This window comes from Podarcis muralis, chromosome 2 (genome assembly GCF_964188315.1).
Source record: "Podarcis muralis chromosome 2, rPodMur119.hap1.1, whole genome shotgun sequence".
NCBI classification, from domain to species: Eukaryota; Metazoa; Chordata; class Lepidosauria; order Squamata; family Lacertidae; genus Podarcis; species Podarcis muralis.
In genome coordinates this window covers 53,054,475-53,067,810 of record NC_135656.1, presented here as the reverse complement: position 1 = coordinate 53,067,810, position 13,336 = coordinate 53,054,475, and the positions used below count along the sequence as shown (strand labels likewise).

Below are 13,336 nucleotides of genomic sequence, written 5' to 3'. Positions count from 1 at the left end.
AATGTAAAGTATTGCACTTGGGCAAAAAAAATGAGAGGCACAAATATAAGATGGGTGACACCTGGCTTGAGAGCAGTACATATAAAAAGGATCTAGGAGTCTTGGTTGACCACAAACTTGACATGAGCCAACAGTGTGACGCAGCAGCTAAAAAAGCCAATGCAATTCTGGGCTGCATCAATAGGAGTATAGCATCTAGATCAAGGGAAGTAATAGTGCCACTGTATTCTGCTCTGGTCAGACCTCACCTGGAGTACTGTGTCCAGTTCTGGGCACCACAGTTCAAGGACATTGACAAACTGGAACGTGTCCAGAGGAGGGTAACCAAAATGGTCAAAGGCCTGGAAACGATGCCTTATGAGGAATGGCTAAGGGAGCTGGGCATGTTTAGCCTGGAGAAGAGGAGGTTAAGGGGTGATATGATAGCCATGTTCAAATATATAACAGGATGTCATATAGAGGAGGGAGAAAGGTTGTTTTCTGCTGCTCCAGAGAAGCGGACACGGAGCAATGGATCCAAACTACATGAAAGAAGATTCCACCTAAACATTAGGAAGAACTTCCTGACAGTAAGAGCTGTTCGACAGTGGAATTTGCTGCCAAGGAGTGTGGTGGAGTCTCCTTCTTTGGAGGTCTTTAAGCAGAGGCTTGACAACCATATGTCAGGAGTGCTCTGATGGTGTTTCCTGCTTGGCAGGGGGTTGGACTCGATGGCCCTTATGGTCTATTCCAACTCTATGATTCTATGATAATCTGTCAGGTAAGGGCAGTCCAAAAGCTGACAGGTAAACCTATTGTGTTGGGCCTCCTTTAATTTACAAGCACATTTCTTGTTTATGGCGCAGGCTATATTATCAACTGTTGTGGAAAGACAGGGTCTCAGCTGGTTTGATCTGACATAACTTAATGTTCATGATTATTGCAGCTGAAACTGAAGGAAGCTTGTGGCCACTTCTCTGGCATAGATGCTGTTTGTTTATACCTGACTGAAATCTACCTGACACATATTAATGTTTGACAAGGCACTTTTTAATAGAGAAAGTGAAAATGTATTTTGGTGTAAATACGGATAAAATCAGCAGTATTCTATGGTCTGTTTGGTGCTTGTGTACTGAACTGAAAGCAAATTAAGTAGATGCTTTATAAATACACTTTTTCATGGGCAACTACAGTAGTACCTCGGGTTAAGTACTTAATTCGTTCCGGAGGTCCGTACTTAACCTGAAACTGTTCTTAACCTGAAGCACCTCTTTAGCTAATGGGGCCTCCTGCTGCTGCCACGCCGCCAGAGCACAATTTCTGTTCTCATCCTGAAGCAAAGTTCTTAACCTGAAGCACTATTTCTGGGTTAGCAGAGTCTGTAACCTGAAGCGTATGTAACCCGAGGTACCACTGTACCAGTGTGTGGAATGCAGAGCCCATGCAGATCCCTGTTGCCAACCCATGGTACCAAACGGCACTGAGGAATGTGAGGAACACTGAGAAGAGCTTCGCCTATCTTCAAAGTAGTCATGCAGGCATGCCACTAACCAACCTGGAGGGCGGCAATGGGCCTCTTCTGTGGTGGCTCTTCCTAGGGAGGTTTTGCTGGCGCCTTCATGATACACCTTTGGGTGCCAGGAGAAAACATTCCACTTCAACCAGGCCTTTGGCTGACTAACATCCTAAATCCTTTTAAATGTGTTTGTGGGAGGGGGTTGGGGGTTATTGGTTTGTTTTGCTTTTATTATGTATTTTGTGTTTTTATCTTGTATTTTTATGCCGTGAGCCACTCTGAGATCTACAGATGAAGGGCAGTATATAAATCCAATCAATCAACAGAGCCAGGGATTCAAAAAGCCCTTAATGATTACAGAGCAGAATGGAAATCAGTCACAGCCCTCATGAGAGGAGATGCTACAACTTCCAGTTCACTAACCAGTTTGTGTGATATGAAAGAGGATTTGGCAAGAAGTTCAGTCCTGTACAAACTGAGCATACCTTTCCCCTACCCCCACCCCAAGAACTTGAAATTAATTGTGAGGGAGGAAGAAACTGTTACTTTGCCTCGACAAGCCAAGGAGGGGGGGAAAAACCATGCCTTTCCATTTTTTATTCAATAAAATGTACAAAGTAATAAAATCTCTAACAGGAAGGTGATACAACAGAGCCATTACAAAGATGGCTGAATTTTCCAATGGCCTCATGTAGTGCTCTGAGGCAACTATGTCTTGTCTGAATTTAGTGGAAACAGAAGAACATGGACACAATACACAGATCTACTTGGTCTGCCCCCCGTCCACCTCCCACTACCCTGCCCCACCACCTTCTGCCCCCACCCTTCCCCAACACTAAAACTCCTTGGTTGATTCTGCCCAAGTAAACTGGCTAAATAAACAGCTCAGGTCATTAGTTTCCCATCTTTAATCCAATCCCCTTCTTACAATGTGTTATCACACAAGCACTCACCATGTACAATTACATACTCTTAACTTAGTCACCTGTCAGATTTGCATGCATGTAAAAAAAAATGGGGGGATATTAAGGCTATGAATAAACAGAAAAGAAAACCCGCAATATTTTTTAAAGCTAGGTAGCGAGTAGCATTTATGAAACATAAGGCTTGAGGCTTATTGATTCTTCAAAATCTGAACGCTTCTTCAGGTTGCTCTTTCCTTCTTAAATATCAAGGTACCATTGCTTAGTTTTCTCAAATAACAGTTTCCCCCTTCCCTTCCCCCCTTCTCCCCTCCCTGAGTACTGGGTGCTTAACTCAGAGATGTTATATTGGAGCGGCCTCCTGGAGGTGCTACAATGCGCTTGCTTGCTGCACGAACACCTTCATCAATTTGGGTACCTGCAGGGCATACACAAGATGAAAGAGGGGGAAAAGCAGGAAAAGGAAGTTAGGTGCTTTTCTTCACAGGGCTAAGAAAAAGTAATACAGTGAAAGACCTGCTATGAAGGCTATTTTCTTGTCAACCATAAAATCTTAGAACACAATTGTTTTGGCACAGGTACAGCTAGCTAGCTAACTCTGGAAGTATCTATGCTCACCATAAAGGGAGAAGTGGCGGTAAATCATATAAAAAGTAGATGACAGTCAACCATTCCGCAGCAAAGAGTAGCACCTGGTGTGGCTTAACTTTCCTATTTGAGATCCCTGATAATCTGAATAGGTGGCTACAAATCTAGTGTGTAAAATCCACTAGTGGTCTTAACGCATAAATGCTGACAAAGGTTACAATAAGCATATGGAATGAAAAGACGTCCTCTTCCCTTCTCCGCCTAATAGAATGAAACAAATCTCAAAACTGCCAGCTGGGTGAATTTGATTTTATTGCAGCTAGAGAAGCTGTACTAAATACCAGTGGCACCTTTTCCCTTGCCTTCTGCCTAGAGGTGTTGCAATCAATGTACCATCTTCTCACTTAGAGAATCAGCTTAACAGATAGCTTACCCGATAGCTTACCCGATAAGCTAAATCCAGACTGGTGGAGATTCCTTACTGGGGGTGTCTGCCTGGTAGGTGATCCCCGAGTAGAGCCTGCAGGAGTGCCCCCTTTAGGTGTAGTGGTCAAGTCAAACACAGGCCCATCATACATGCCCCTTGGCACAGCATGCATCTCAGCCATCTGTCACAGGTAAGAGAAAAAAGCAATGTATTAGGCCAGTGGTTTTCAACCAGTGTGCCATGGCACCTGGGGTGCCTTGAATGGTGGTCAGGGCTGCAACACTGGCCTCTGTCCCTCTTTCCTTCCTTCCCTCCCTCCTCTGATGCCCTCTTGTGTCTCTGCCTCCCAAAGGCTTTCATAGCTGTTTGTTGCAGCAGCTCTGGCTACAAGCTCCCCAGGCGAATGGTGCCTCTTGGGCTGGTCACAGGGTGCTTCCCAGGTCCCTCTGGGGCAATGTGAGGAGACACCTCTCTTTGGGGCAGGAGGTGCCACTCAGAAACCAGGGACGGCGGCAGCGGCTGCCCAGAGGACTCCCAAGGGGAGAGGAGAGGAGGCTGAGGGAACATTCCACAAGGGAGGGTGTTCAAAAAAGGGTGAGAGGCTGCCAGCTGTGCAGACAAGGGGTGACATAACTGGGCTTCTGAGCCCCACAGGGGTGCCGCATAAAGAATGTATTTGGTCAAGGTAGCCGTGGACCTATAAAGGTTGAAAACCCCTGTATTAGGCCTGGCTTCCCTCAACTGTCGGCTCAACTGTCAGTGCAGAGGCCTTCACAGACTTCTCCATCATCGTCTCACCCATCCACAATTAGCAGAAGGGTGGGAGTGATATGATGGTTTACTACAGATTTTGGTCTCGTAAACACAGTGAAAACATGCTACCAAGCAAGGCAATCTGAATAAGGAGAAGCTCTCTGAGGAAGGACCTGTAGCCATGCATTTCTCATTAATGATACACAGAAAGGGTCCCTTCTCAATTGTAGAAGCTACTACTCTATGGCTGCCTCTATGACAAAGATAATGTCTGAAGTTCATGGCTGTAAGAGAGGAGACCGCATGCAACAGCTGTACCCAACATAAGCATGATACCTTCTAGAAACTAGGACAATGCTGGCTACTCCCATGTGAATCAGGGCTTCTGGTAGTATCTTCACAGCATGGGAAAGAGCTGTGGTGCACAGTTCCCTTGCCATAAAGCAGTATGAAGGAAGAGACACCATCATTAAAACCCTACATACTGGGCTTCTCTATCTTACCTTCCTCCTTGCTTTGATGCGCTTGTAGACATAGTCTGAGAAAGGGGTGCCAGGAATGAAGCGTCCTGTCCCCTGTGTCACATGAAGGTTGCCATCTTCCATCATTATCTTCCCCTGGCATATGACAACCAAGGGGGCTCCACGTAGCTCCATTCCTTCAAAGATGTTGTATTCTGCTGCCTACAACACAGTGGAGTCAGACTCATTATGCATTAAGCCACCAGCCCACCTAAACCAGTGCCAAGTCTAACCCTCTACCCTGCGGGCCTACCCCTGCCTCTAGCCACCTGGCTGCTGCCCAGCAGTGTACTGCTTCTTATTTTAAATTGCTTTTAAATTGTGTTTTTTAAAAAATATCTTTTTAAATTATTTTAACTGTTTTTAGCTGGGTTGACTGACACCCTATGCCCTTTTAAAATGTGTGTGTGAGAGAGAGTGAGAGAGAGAGAGAGATTGAGTTCTTGTTGATGTGATTATGTATTTTGCGGTTTTGTATTCTGATTTTATCCTGTGAACCACCCTGAGACGTATGGGTATAGGGCGGTATATCAATTTTAAAAAAGAAAGAAAAGAAAGATACACTCTATGAAACCCAAGAACAGCAGGTGGGGGATCATTCTGTCTGGCAAGCTGAAATGCTTGTGCTAACTAAATGATATTAGCACTGCACTGCATTCCTCCTAAGGTCTGAAAACACACAAGCATTCAGGACCAAAACTTTTTGCCCTCAAGAGATGAATGCTTTGGCCCTATAGCCTAAACATCTTTTTTAAAAATAAGGAAATAGATTTCATTTTTGTTTGCTACTTCGTTTCTGTGAGGATGTGGGTGGGCTAAGGCAGACTGAAGCAGAAAAGAGCAACCCAGAATGAAGAGAGGACAAAGCTGTCCAGGGCTCAGGTTCCTATATTCCTGTGCTTAACTTCACAAACTGACCATGTCAGTTTGTGAAGTTAAAAGACTTACTGACCAGCAAAAGACTTACTGATTGGTGGCTTTTAGCAGATACAATTTTCACTGCATCGGGATCCCATATGACAAGGTCACTGTCTGATCCAACAGCAATTCTGCCCTTTCTTGGGTACATGTTGAAGATCTTGGCAGCATTGGTGCTTGTCACAGCCACAAACTGGTTCTCATCCATTTTCCCCGTAGCCTGTTGGGTATGAATCATAAAAGAAAGATAAGGCAAGTAAAACAAGTTGCAGTCACAGGAATAAAGCAGGTCCCAAAAATACAAATCTCAGATATCAAATGCCAGGATAAAGAGCTGCATCTTCAGAGTACATTGGAAACCATATAATGAAGGTGTCAGATGCACCTTTGTGGGGAAGGAATTCCACAGCCTAGGAGATGCCACAGAGAATGCCCTCTCCTGGGCCACCACTAGGTAGTGGAACTACCAAGAGGGTCCTCTCTGCCAGTCTTAATACCCAGAGGGTCTGTAAGGAAGGAGGCAATCTCAGATAATTGGGGCATATGTCATATAAGGCTTTAAACATTAATGTGAGCACCCTGAATTGGGCTCAGAAACAAGCTGACAACCATGCAGCTGTTTTAAACAGGGGCTATACGAGTTACAAAGGGAAGTTTTCATTTCCAATAGCTGAATAATTCAGTTTCATTTATTCTGGATAAAACTAGTATTATTAAAAGAGCAGGTCATTAAGCAGACTCAACTTAAATGCACAACCAATATATTTTGGAGCGTTTCTCCCAATAAGAACCTACACAGACCCTTTGATCTGTCATCTGAGGCCTTCTTCCAGGTTCCCCCCTCTGAAGGAGATTTGAAGGGTGGTGATGAGGGACAGGGCCTTTTCATTTGTGGCTACCTGCTTTGGAATGCTTTCACACTAAGGTCCACATGGTGCCAATATATTTGATGGATTATGACATAGCTGTCTATGGTATTTTTCTGCTGCTGTTTTATTGGTTCTGTTTTATAAGTTACTGTACGGCTCTGATGGTAATGTATAGTGCTTTATTATGATTTTACGTTATGCGTTATGCTCCTAAATTTTTATGTCACTTCAAGACTTCTGTGAGGCAAGCAACTAATACACTGAATAAATAATACAAGTAATATCAATCCCCACTTCCCCATCTTCTTTACTTACCACTGCTTTGTCCCAAATAACAGACATCCGTTCCTCAATACCATTGGTCCCCTCTGGGATTGCTGTGAAGTTGTCTTTTCCAATTGCTTTCTGTGCTGTACTGAATGTACAGTGTGCACTTCCTGAGACTTGTAGGTCACCACTAGCTCAGAGACAAGTAACAAAATGTATTGGTTAGCCATGCCCTTAGTCCAGTCATACAAGAACACTTTTATCTCCAAGTAGTTTACTGAAAGTTTCCACTCTCGGTAACAACAGCAGCAACAAAAATGAAGGCACATAAATGTAATTAGCATAGATGTGAACTAGAAAAGTAATGTATAAAAGAAACTTGTGACTAAGTAGCAATGCCCAATATTGCTTTTTCCCTTCTTCTCCCACATCTGTTTTCCTTTTGTGTCATGCCTTTTAGATTGGAAGCCTTGGACAGAGACAGTCCCGTTTACTGATCACTGTAAACCTAAACCTATTCAAGAACCTTTTTCAGCTGAAGATTTATTTGCTCTTGAAAAATGAAGCAAGAAAATTATTGCAGCCAGCACCAGATTGATTTGATTGCAGACAACTGAGTCAGACAACAGATCAGTGCCAACACTGTGCTTTAAAGAAAGTCTGCTGATGCAAGTCTATTCACATGAACAGTGTTAAGATGAATCCACAGTTCCTGTGAAACCAGAAAGTGTTTTTCATTTTCATGGAAGGAGAGCCATGATCTTGCAGGAGTTCACAGGTTCCACATTATAATGCTCAGGGGGGTACAATGTATGTGAGCAGGATTTTTTTTAGAACAGCATATGATTAGAACCCGCTCTCAGTGTGAAAATTAGATACTGGAGTCACAAGAGATTGCCCACTAGCAGTGAAATCTTCAATGACATACTGTCAAAATGTTATGTGAAGGAGAGAGAAATAAAATTGCTTGGCTGCCTAAAGCATCTGCTTCTTGGTTTGTCTATTTCTTGGTAAAGGTAAAGACTTTATTACTTTAGCCACACCTAGAATACTGGAATACTGGAAATACTAGAATACTGGAAAGGCATCCAGATTTCGTCTATGACAGAATTGCTACATTGCTTCTATTCTACCCTTTCCTGCAATGTAACAAAACCTTGACCCACATAATCCAAAGTATTTCAACCACTGTATGAAACAAGCTTTTAGCATAACCTATTAACTTTAATTTGTTTCAAAGTTCATGTAGTGTCTAAAGACACTAAGTCATTTGCTTTCGTCCATTATATTTATCTGCTTGTGGCTCTAGAGGGCAGCAACAAACAACGGTCATGGTCAAACAATCATACCAAAGACTATGCAAAGAGTTCCATGGAAACTTCCTGCTTCCTGGCGTCTGCTAGCTGCCGGGGACTTAGCTGAAAGGATGCACGGTAATTAAGAAAAAAAAAGGGGGGGCTTAAAGCCTTGTCTAAACACTAAAAAAGGAAACTATAGAGATTGTTTGCCTTCCAGATGGACCCTGTGTCTGATTTTCTGATTCAAAGAGTCTCTGAGCCTCATGGCCTCAGTCTGGGCTTCAGAACACAAGTCCTAATCCAATGATAATCTCCATCTCCTCTTAATAATTTGGTGCCATATGTCTGCTTTACTACACAGAGAGATTTGTGTCAGTCAGATTTGTTCTGCTAAAAACTAGCTAACTAACAGGCATCCAATCCTCCTAAAGACTATATCCAAAAGAATATTGAGCAGAGAGTTTAAGAAAAGCAGGCATGGTTCCTTTTTTCCAGGACTTGGCCACTTCATATGTGTTATGAAATATTTTTTCCATGTTGGTCAGTTTTAATACAACTCACACCTAGTTTATTCAGTCTTCTCTTCAAGTCGCCAGTCTCCACATATAATTTGAAATCTGAGATGTACCTCACTATTTCCAAACTTGAAATCTGAAATATACCTCACTGTTTCCAAATATAAAACCGATGCTCACTAATCCAGGTCTGTGCCAACATGCAGTTCAGCTAACTACTCCCCATTGCTAAATGACCCACTTCTTTTGTTTTTCTATACGTCTAATTTTTTTAGTAAATATCCCTTCTTTTTCAGCATCACCGCTGTCCTCAGTTTGAAGCTGTCTTATGAGCTATTCCAGATGCAAATGTGCACTTGCAATAGCAACACCTCAGAATCCTCCAAATGAACAAGGCAATATAAACAGAATCTGGAAAGTCCCCAGTTGAGTGGGTGCAGTTCACTACTTTCCTGTTTATGTTAGCTCCAAGCATCATCTTATTATTCAGTTTCCATAGGACTGGTTGCAAGAGAGAGTATTTCCCTTTCTCGCTATAACCAACCTGGCCAGTAAGGAGTTGATGTAATCAGGGGTTGTTGGATCTGGACTCAGAGGAGGGGAGGTCACAAATGCAGCAGCTTTTGCCCAGTTTTTGCTCCAATAGTGTGTTCCATCTGTTCCAAGACTGGCTGCAATTGGCTCGCCAAACACTACATTACCTGATGGTGGAAATAACAACAGAGATTTAGGGCAAGGACAATACATTTTACAGAAGGGGAGAGGGGGAGCTAGGCCTGCAGCTGCTTCTGTTGGCAGAAGTACACATTTATAAAAGTTAGTGCCATCCTCAGTTAGTCTAGCTCTAGAATATGGCAGCCATAACTAGAACCTGCTGCAGACCACATATATCACCTATGCTTAAAGAACTACATCGACTTCCGGTCTCACAAGGACAAATCAGACTGCCTTTAAAGCTCTAAACCCAGGGTTCCTTAAAGGAGTGTCAGACTAGGACTTGGGAAATCAAGGTTCAAACATCCTGTCAACTAGTCCAAGGGGAGCAGTGACATCAGTGATAAAGATGGCAGGCTGAGCAGCTCTCTCCTCCTCAGCCAGCTGAAATAACAGATTAAATGTACCCCAAATCCTAAAACTATTTAGATTTAACATTGACCTTGAGAAGGATATATCACAATGAGTGAAAGAACGGACTCTGAAGATTCATTTTAACATCATAAACTGACTCAACAGATGGGTTCTGATGACATTGAAGATGGACCCACGATGGTGCCAAAAAACACAGACTATGTAAGGAAGACATTGAGCTGGCAAAGGGAATCTTGGAGAAATTTAAAAAGGAATTATCTGAAGAACGGAACAAAGCACTGACCCCTTTGAAGGACAGTGTTAAAGGTATAGCTGATAAAGAGCCTCATCTTCTGATGTAAGCAGGCTAAAATAAGCAGGCCTCCTTGATGGTAGGATCCTCTTCCAAGTGAATTCACTGCCCACCATGCTTACTCCTTTTCAGGAGGATCATGAAAACCTTCTTTAGGGGAAGCTTTGTGGCCCTTGGTCTATTTCAGTTATGTTTTTGTATTCTTTTAATTGGCTGCTTCTGTGCTATTGGTTTTTGTTCTTCTGGTTCAAGAGCGCTTAATATGTGTCCCTCCCGTTTTGGCTGGGGCTGCTGGGAGTTGTAGTCCACAAGATGATTACCCTTATTCTAGTTGTTTTTATACTGATTTCCTTTTTTAAAGTCATTCAGAGGCTACAGCCATTCTAGCAAGCCTTGTAAGTAAGGTAACAAAGATGCAGCTGCTCACCTTTTTTTCTGGCCTGTGAAATCAGGTCAGCAGCACTCTTGCTCATCACTTTGGTCACATATAAGGGGCAGTTGGTCTGGCTGGCAATGGTGATTGCACGGAAGACAGCTTCAGCCTCCAGCTGAAACAGAGAAGGGGCTGTGAGCTCAGAAAACAGCAAAGGAGTTCAGTAACTTTGCATGACACAATATATTCCACTTCAAAGCATGACCTTTCCATTCCCTTAAGAAAGTTTGGAACAGCAAGAAAAGAATAATCCTCAAATCCTGAACAAAGCAGAAGCATTAAATTCTAAAATGCTTCCCTCACTAACCTTTCCAAAGTCTACCCAACACAGTATCAACTTTCTATTTTATGTGTGATGGGTGTTTCTTGCACAACTGTCCTCTCTCTCTCCAAAGACTCCTTCATTCACAGTAGTTCATGCATTTTGCAATAGAAAACATTGCAAATCATGCACAGTAGCAGTTTTGGGCCTTGAAAGATGAAAGCTAACACAACCTGCTATGTGAGACTATTATGTCTAAGCTCAGCTTGTGCATTAACCCTGTATCCCCTATTGAACCCATTTAGTAAATGAAACCGGTGTTTGCTAGATAGAGAGATGTGCTCCATACAGCAGTCAGCTACTTAACAGGGGGAAAGGAGGAATAATTTATCTTGTGTTTTTATATTTTTATCCAGAAGCCACCCTGGGTACCAGTCTGGAGGAAAGGCAGGATAGAAATGAATATAATAATTCACAGAGAGACTGTTTAGGCTATGAATGGTCCCAAAGCAGCAGCAAAAAGGAAAAAAATGGAGTTCACTAATTTGTTAGTGGTGATAAAATTGTGTATCATTTTTATTAACAGTTAACATTGAGAATATATTAGCAGCTGTTCTAAAAGCAACAGCATGCATCTCTTGCAGAGCCAATCAAACCACCTGAGCCATATAACTGTGAGCTACAAACCCAAAATTTGCCAATTTCATTATTATTATATGTACAACCCACAATTACAACAATTTCTCTCTTCTCCTCATCTCCCTATCTCTCAGTCCTCAAGTTTAACCCTCACTGATTAAAATTAATTTTGAACTAAAGCTTTAGCTTATTTACTGAATTAGGCATGCAGCCTGAGTCTATTTTGTTACTTAACAATGGCTGTACTGGAAAAGAGGATGGTTTTCTGCTGGTTATTTGTTTAGGATGCAGTTCCAACCCAATTATGATGACTGTTTTCCCTTCCTATTGGTCCCTGCTGCCTCCCATGACATCAGAAGCCTGTAATTTTCATATCTTGCTTGCTGTTATAACTTTCAACACTTCAGCAAGTAAGATATCTTTGGAGCATTACATCATTCACTGTTCAGCCTGACATAATCTAAAATACCTTCTGACTGCCAACAGCTTAAATACTGATATTTTAAAAAGGAAAGGAAAAAAATAAAAGAGTGTCCTGAAACAAACCATATACAGTAAGAAGAGGCGGTGGTAAGTAGAGGTTCGACTGTAGGTAAGCTTGTAAAGGAACCAAGGAATCAAAGTTTGAAAAGTTGTTTGTTGTTTCTCTAACAAAGTGTCAAGACTATGTGAATACAATTCTTAGGGCTGTCTTATTTAATGCCAATTTGCTGAGGAAATGATTTAAATTCCATCTGTCAGCATTGTAAAGGGACTTGCCAAGAGTAACATACTTACGTATACCCCCCCCCCCCCCCAGAATCTGAATATCTAATGTTATTTGAGACCTAACTGCTATACAGCTGGGATGCTGGAAATTCAGCACAAGGATGTTTATGAGACGCACCAGAAAATGCAAAACATAAATAACCTCCAAGCAAAGATAAGTTTGAAATATTTCCAAACCACAATTCCCTGTTCCACAGGTGAAGGCAGCTATGAGCAACCTTCAAAAATCACTTGCTGCCCACAGGGATAAAAACTGAACTTTTTGCAAAATATTGTTGCAATATATGTTCTGAATGTATTATTTCACTGTTATGAGCCAGCCTGAGAATATTTAAGCATTTTGTTATATAGCAGGTGATTCTTTATGAACTAATTCTGCTGAAAATGAAAAAAAAAAACCTTCATAGCAAGTGATTTAAGACATGCCTTTTATTACACACTTGACCAGCCAGCTGGAGGAAGACGGAAGAGTGCTGCAGCTGCTGTGTATGTGCACTGTTGCTTTCCTGGAGAGAGAGCACAACACCAAGGAAGGAGACTGGTGTTGTGCTCAACAAGGTATTTGCTTACAAATTTGAAAAACAAATTAACATCCAAATACAAAAACAATGTGGAACTTTGTACAGTAGTATGGCGCAGTCTTGTATGCTTAAAGGAAGCATGCTTTAGATATGTAGCTTCTCAGCTTTAAGTCTAGAGGAAATAGGCAATTAAGATCTTCATCAGGGTGATGGGGAATTGCAGCCCCAGGACAGCCAACTTGCTCCCCACCAATCTACAACACACGGAATCTCAATTATACCCCAGACATGTTCAGATTTCCCTGAATTATGGAGTAGCTTTATCCTAGAAATTTAAAGGAATCCCAAATAATATATTTTTGAATGGCTGTTTTGTGCAACATTCCAGATAACCAAAGTGGTGTGTTTTCCACATGGCTGCAACTATTCGGTAATGACTGAGGCTTGCGGTCCAAAAACCATACCACATGTGCCATCAGGATGTGTGCTAAGGAAACCATATGTGTGGTTAACACATCATCCTCCCCACAAGACAGTTCTGAGTCAGGAGTAAAGAGACTGTCCATGAAGTCCAGCAACCTTAGAACAGCAGCAGCACTACAGAGAGAGACTCGGGACAGCTGCCTGGGCAAACAACTTACATAAGTTTCAGAATTCCTGTCCTTTTTCTCAAAAATCCTCAAAACCAACCACAAAAATATAGTAAGCAGAGAAAATGTGTTACACCCTACCAAGATGAATGGAAGATACCTTATTCC

General features: G+C 42.2%; 1 protein-coding gene across 3 annotated transcripts in view; it reads right to left on the bottom strand.

The window, feature by feature from the left end:
* Nucleotides 1-2,077: 2,077 nt before the first annotated feature.
* DPYSL3 (dihydropyrimidinase like 3) overlaps nucleotides 2,078-13,336 on the bottom strand; it is a 54,365-nt gene continuing 43,106 nt past the window's right edge. For 2 of the 3 annotated variants that reach the window (XM_028717888.2, XM_028717891.2), the window contains exons 8-14: nucleotides 10,383-10,503; nucleotides 9,119-9,275; nucleotides 6,810-6,951; nucleotides 5,675-5,845; nucleotides 4,690-4,869; nucleotides 3,440-3,614; nucleotides 2,078-2,836 (exon numbers count right to left, since the gene is read on the bottom strand). In XM_028717888.2, coding sequence (XP_028573721.2) covers nucleotides 2,748-2,836; nucleotides 3,440-3,614; nucleotides 4,690-4,869; nucleotides 5,675-5,845; nucleotides 6,810-6,951; nucleotides 9,119-9,275; nucleotides 10,383-10,503 — 1,035 coding nt within the window. In that variant the 3' untranslated portion in view covers nucleotides 2,078-2,747. The remainder of the gene's footprint in view (nucleotides 2,837-3,439; nucleotides 3,615-4,689; nucleotides 4,870-5,674; nucleotides 5,846-6,809; nucleotides 6,952-9,118; nucleotides 9,276-10,382; nucleotides 10,504-13,336) is intronic. The other variant, XM_028717890.2, reaches the window with a different exon arrangement.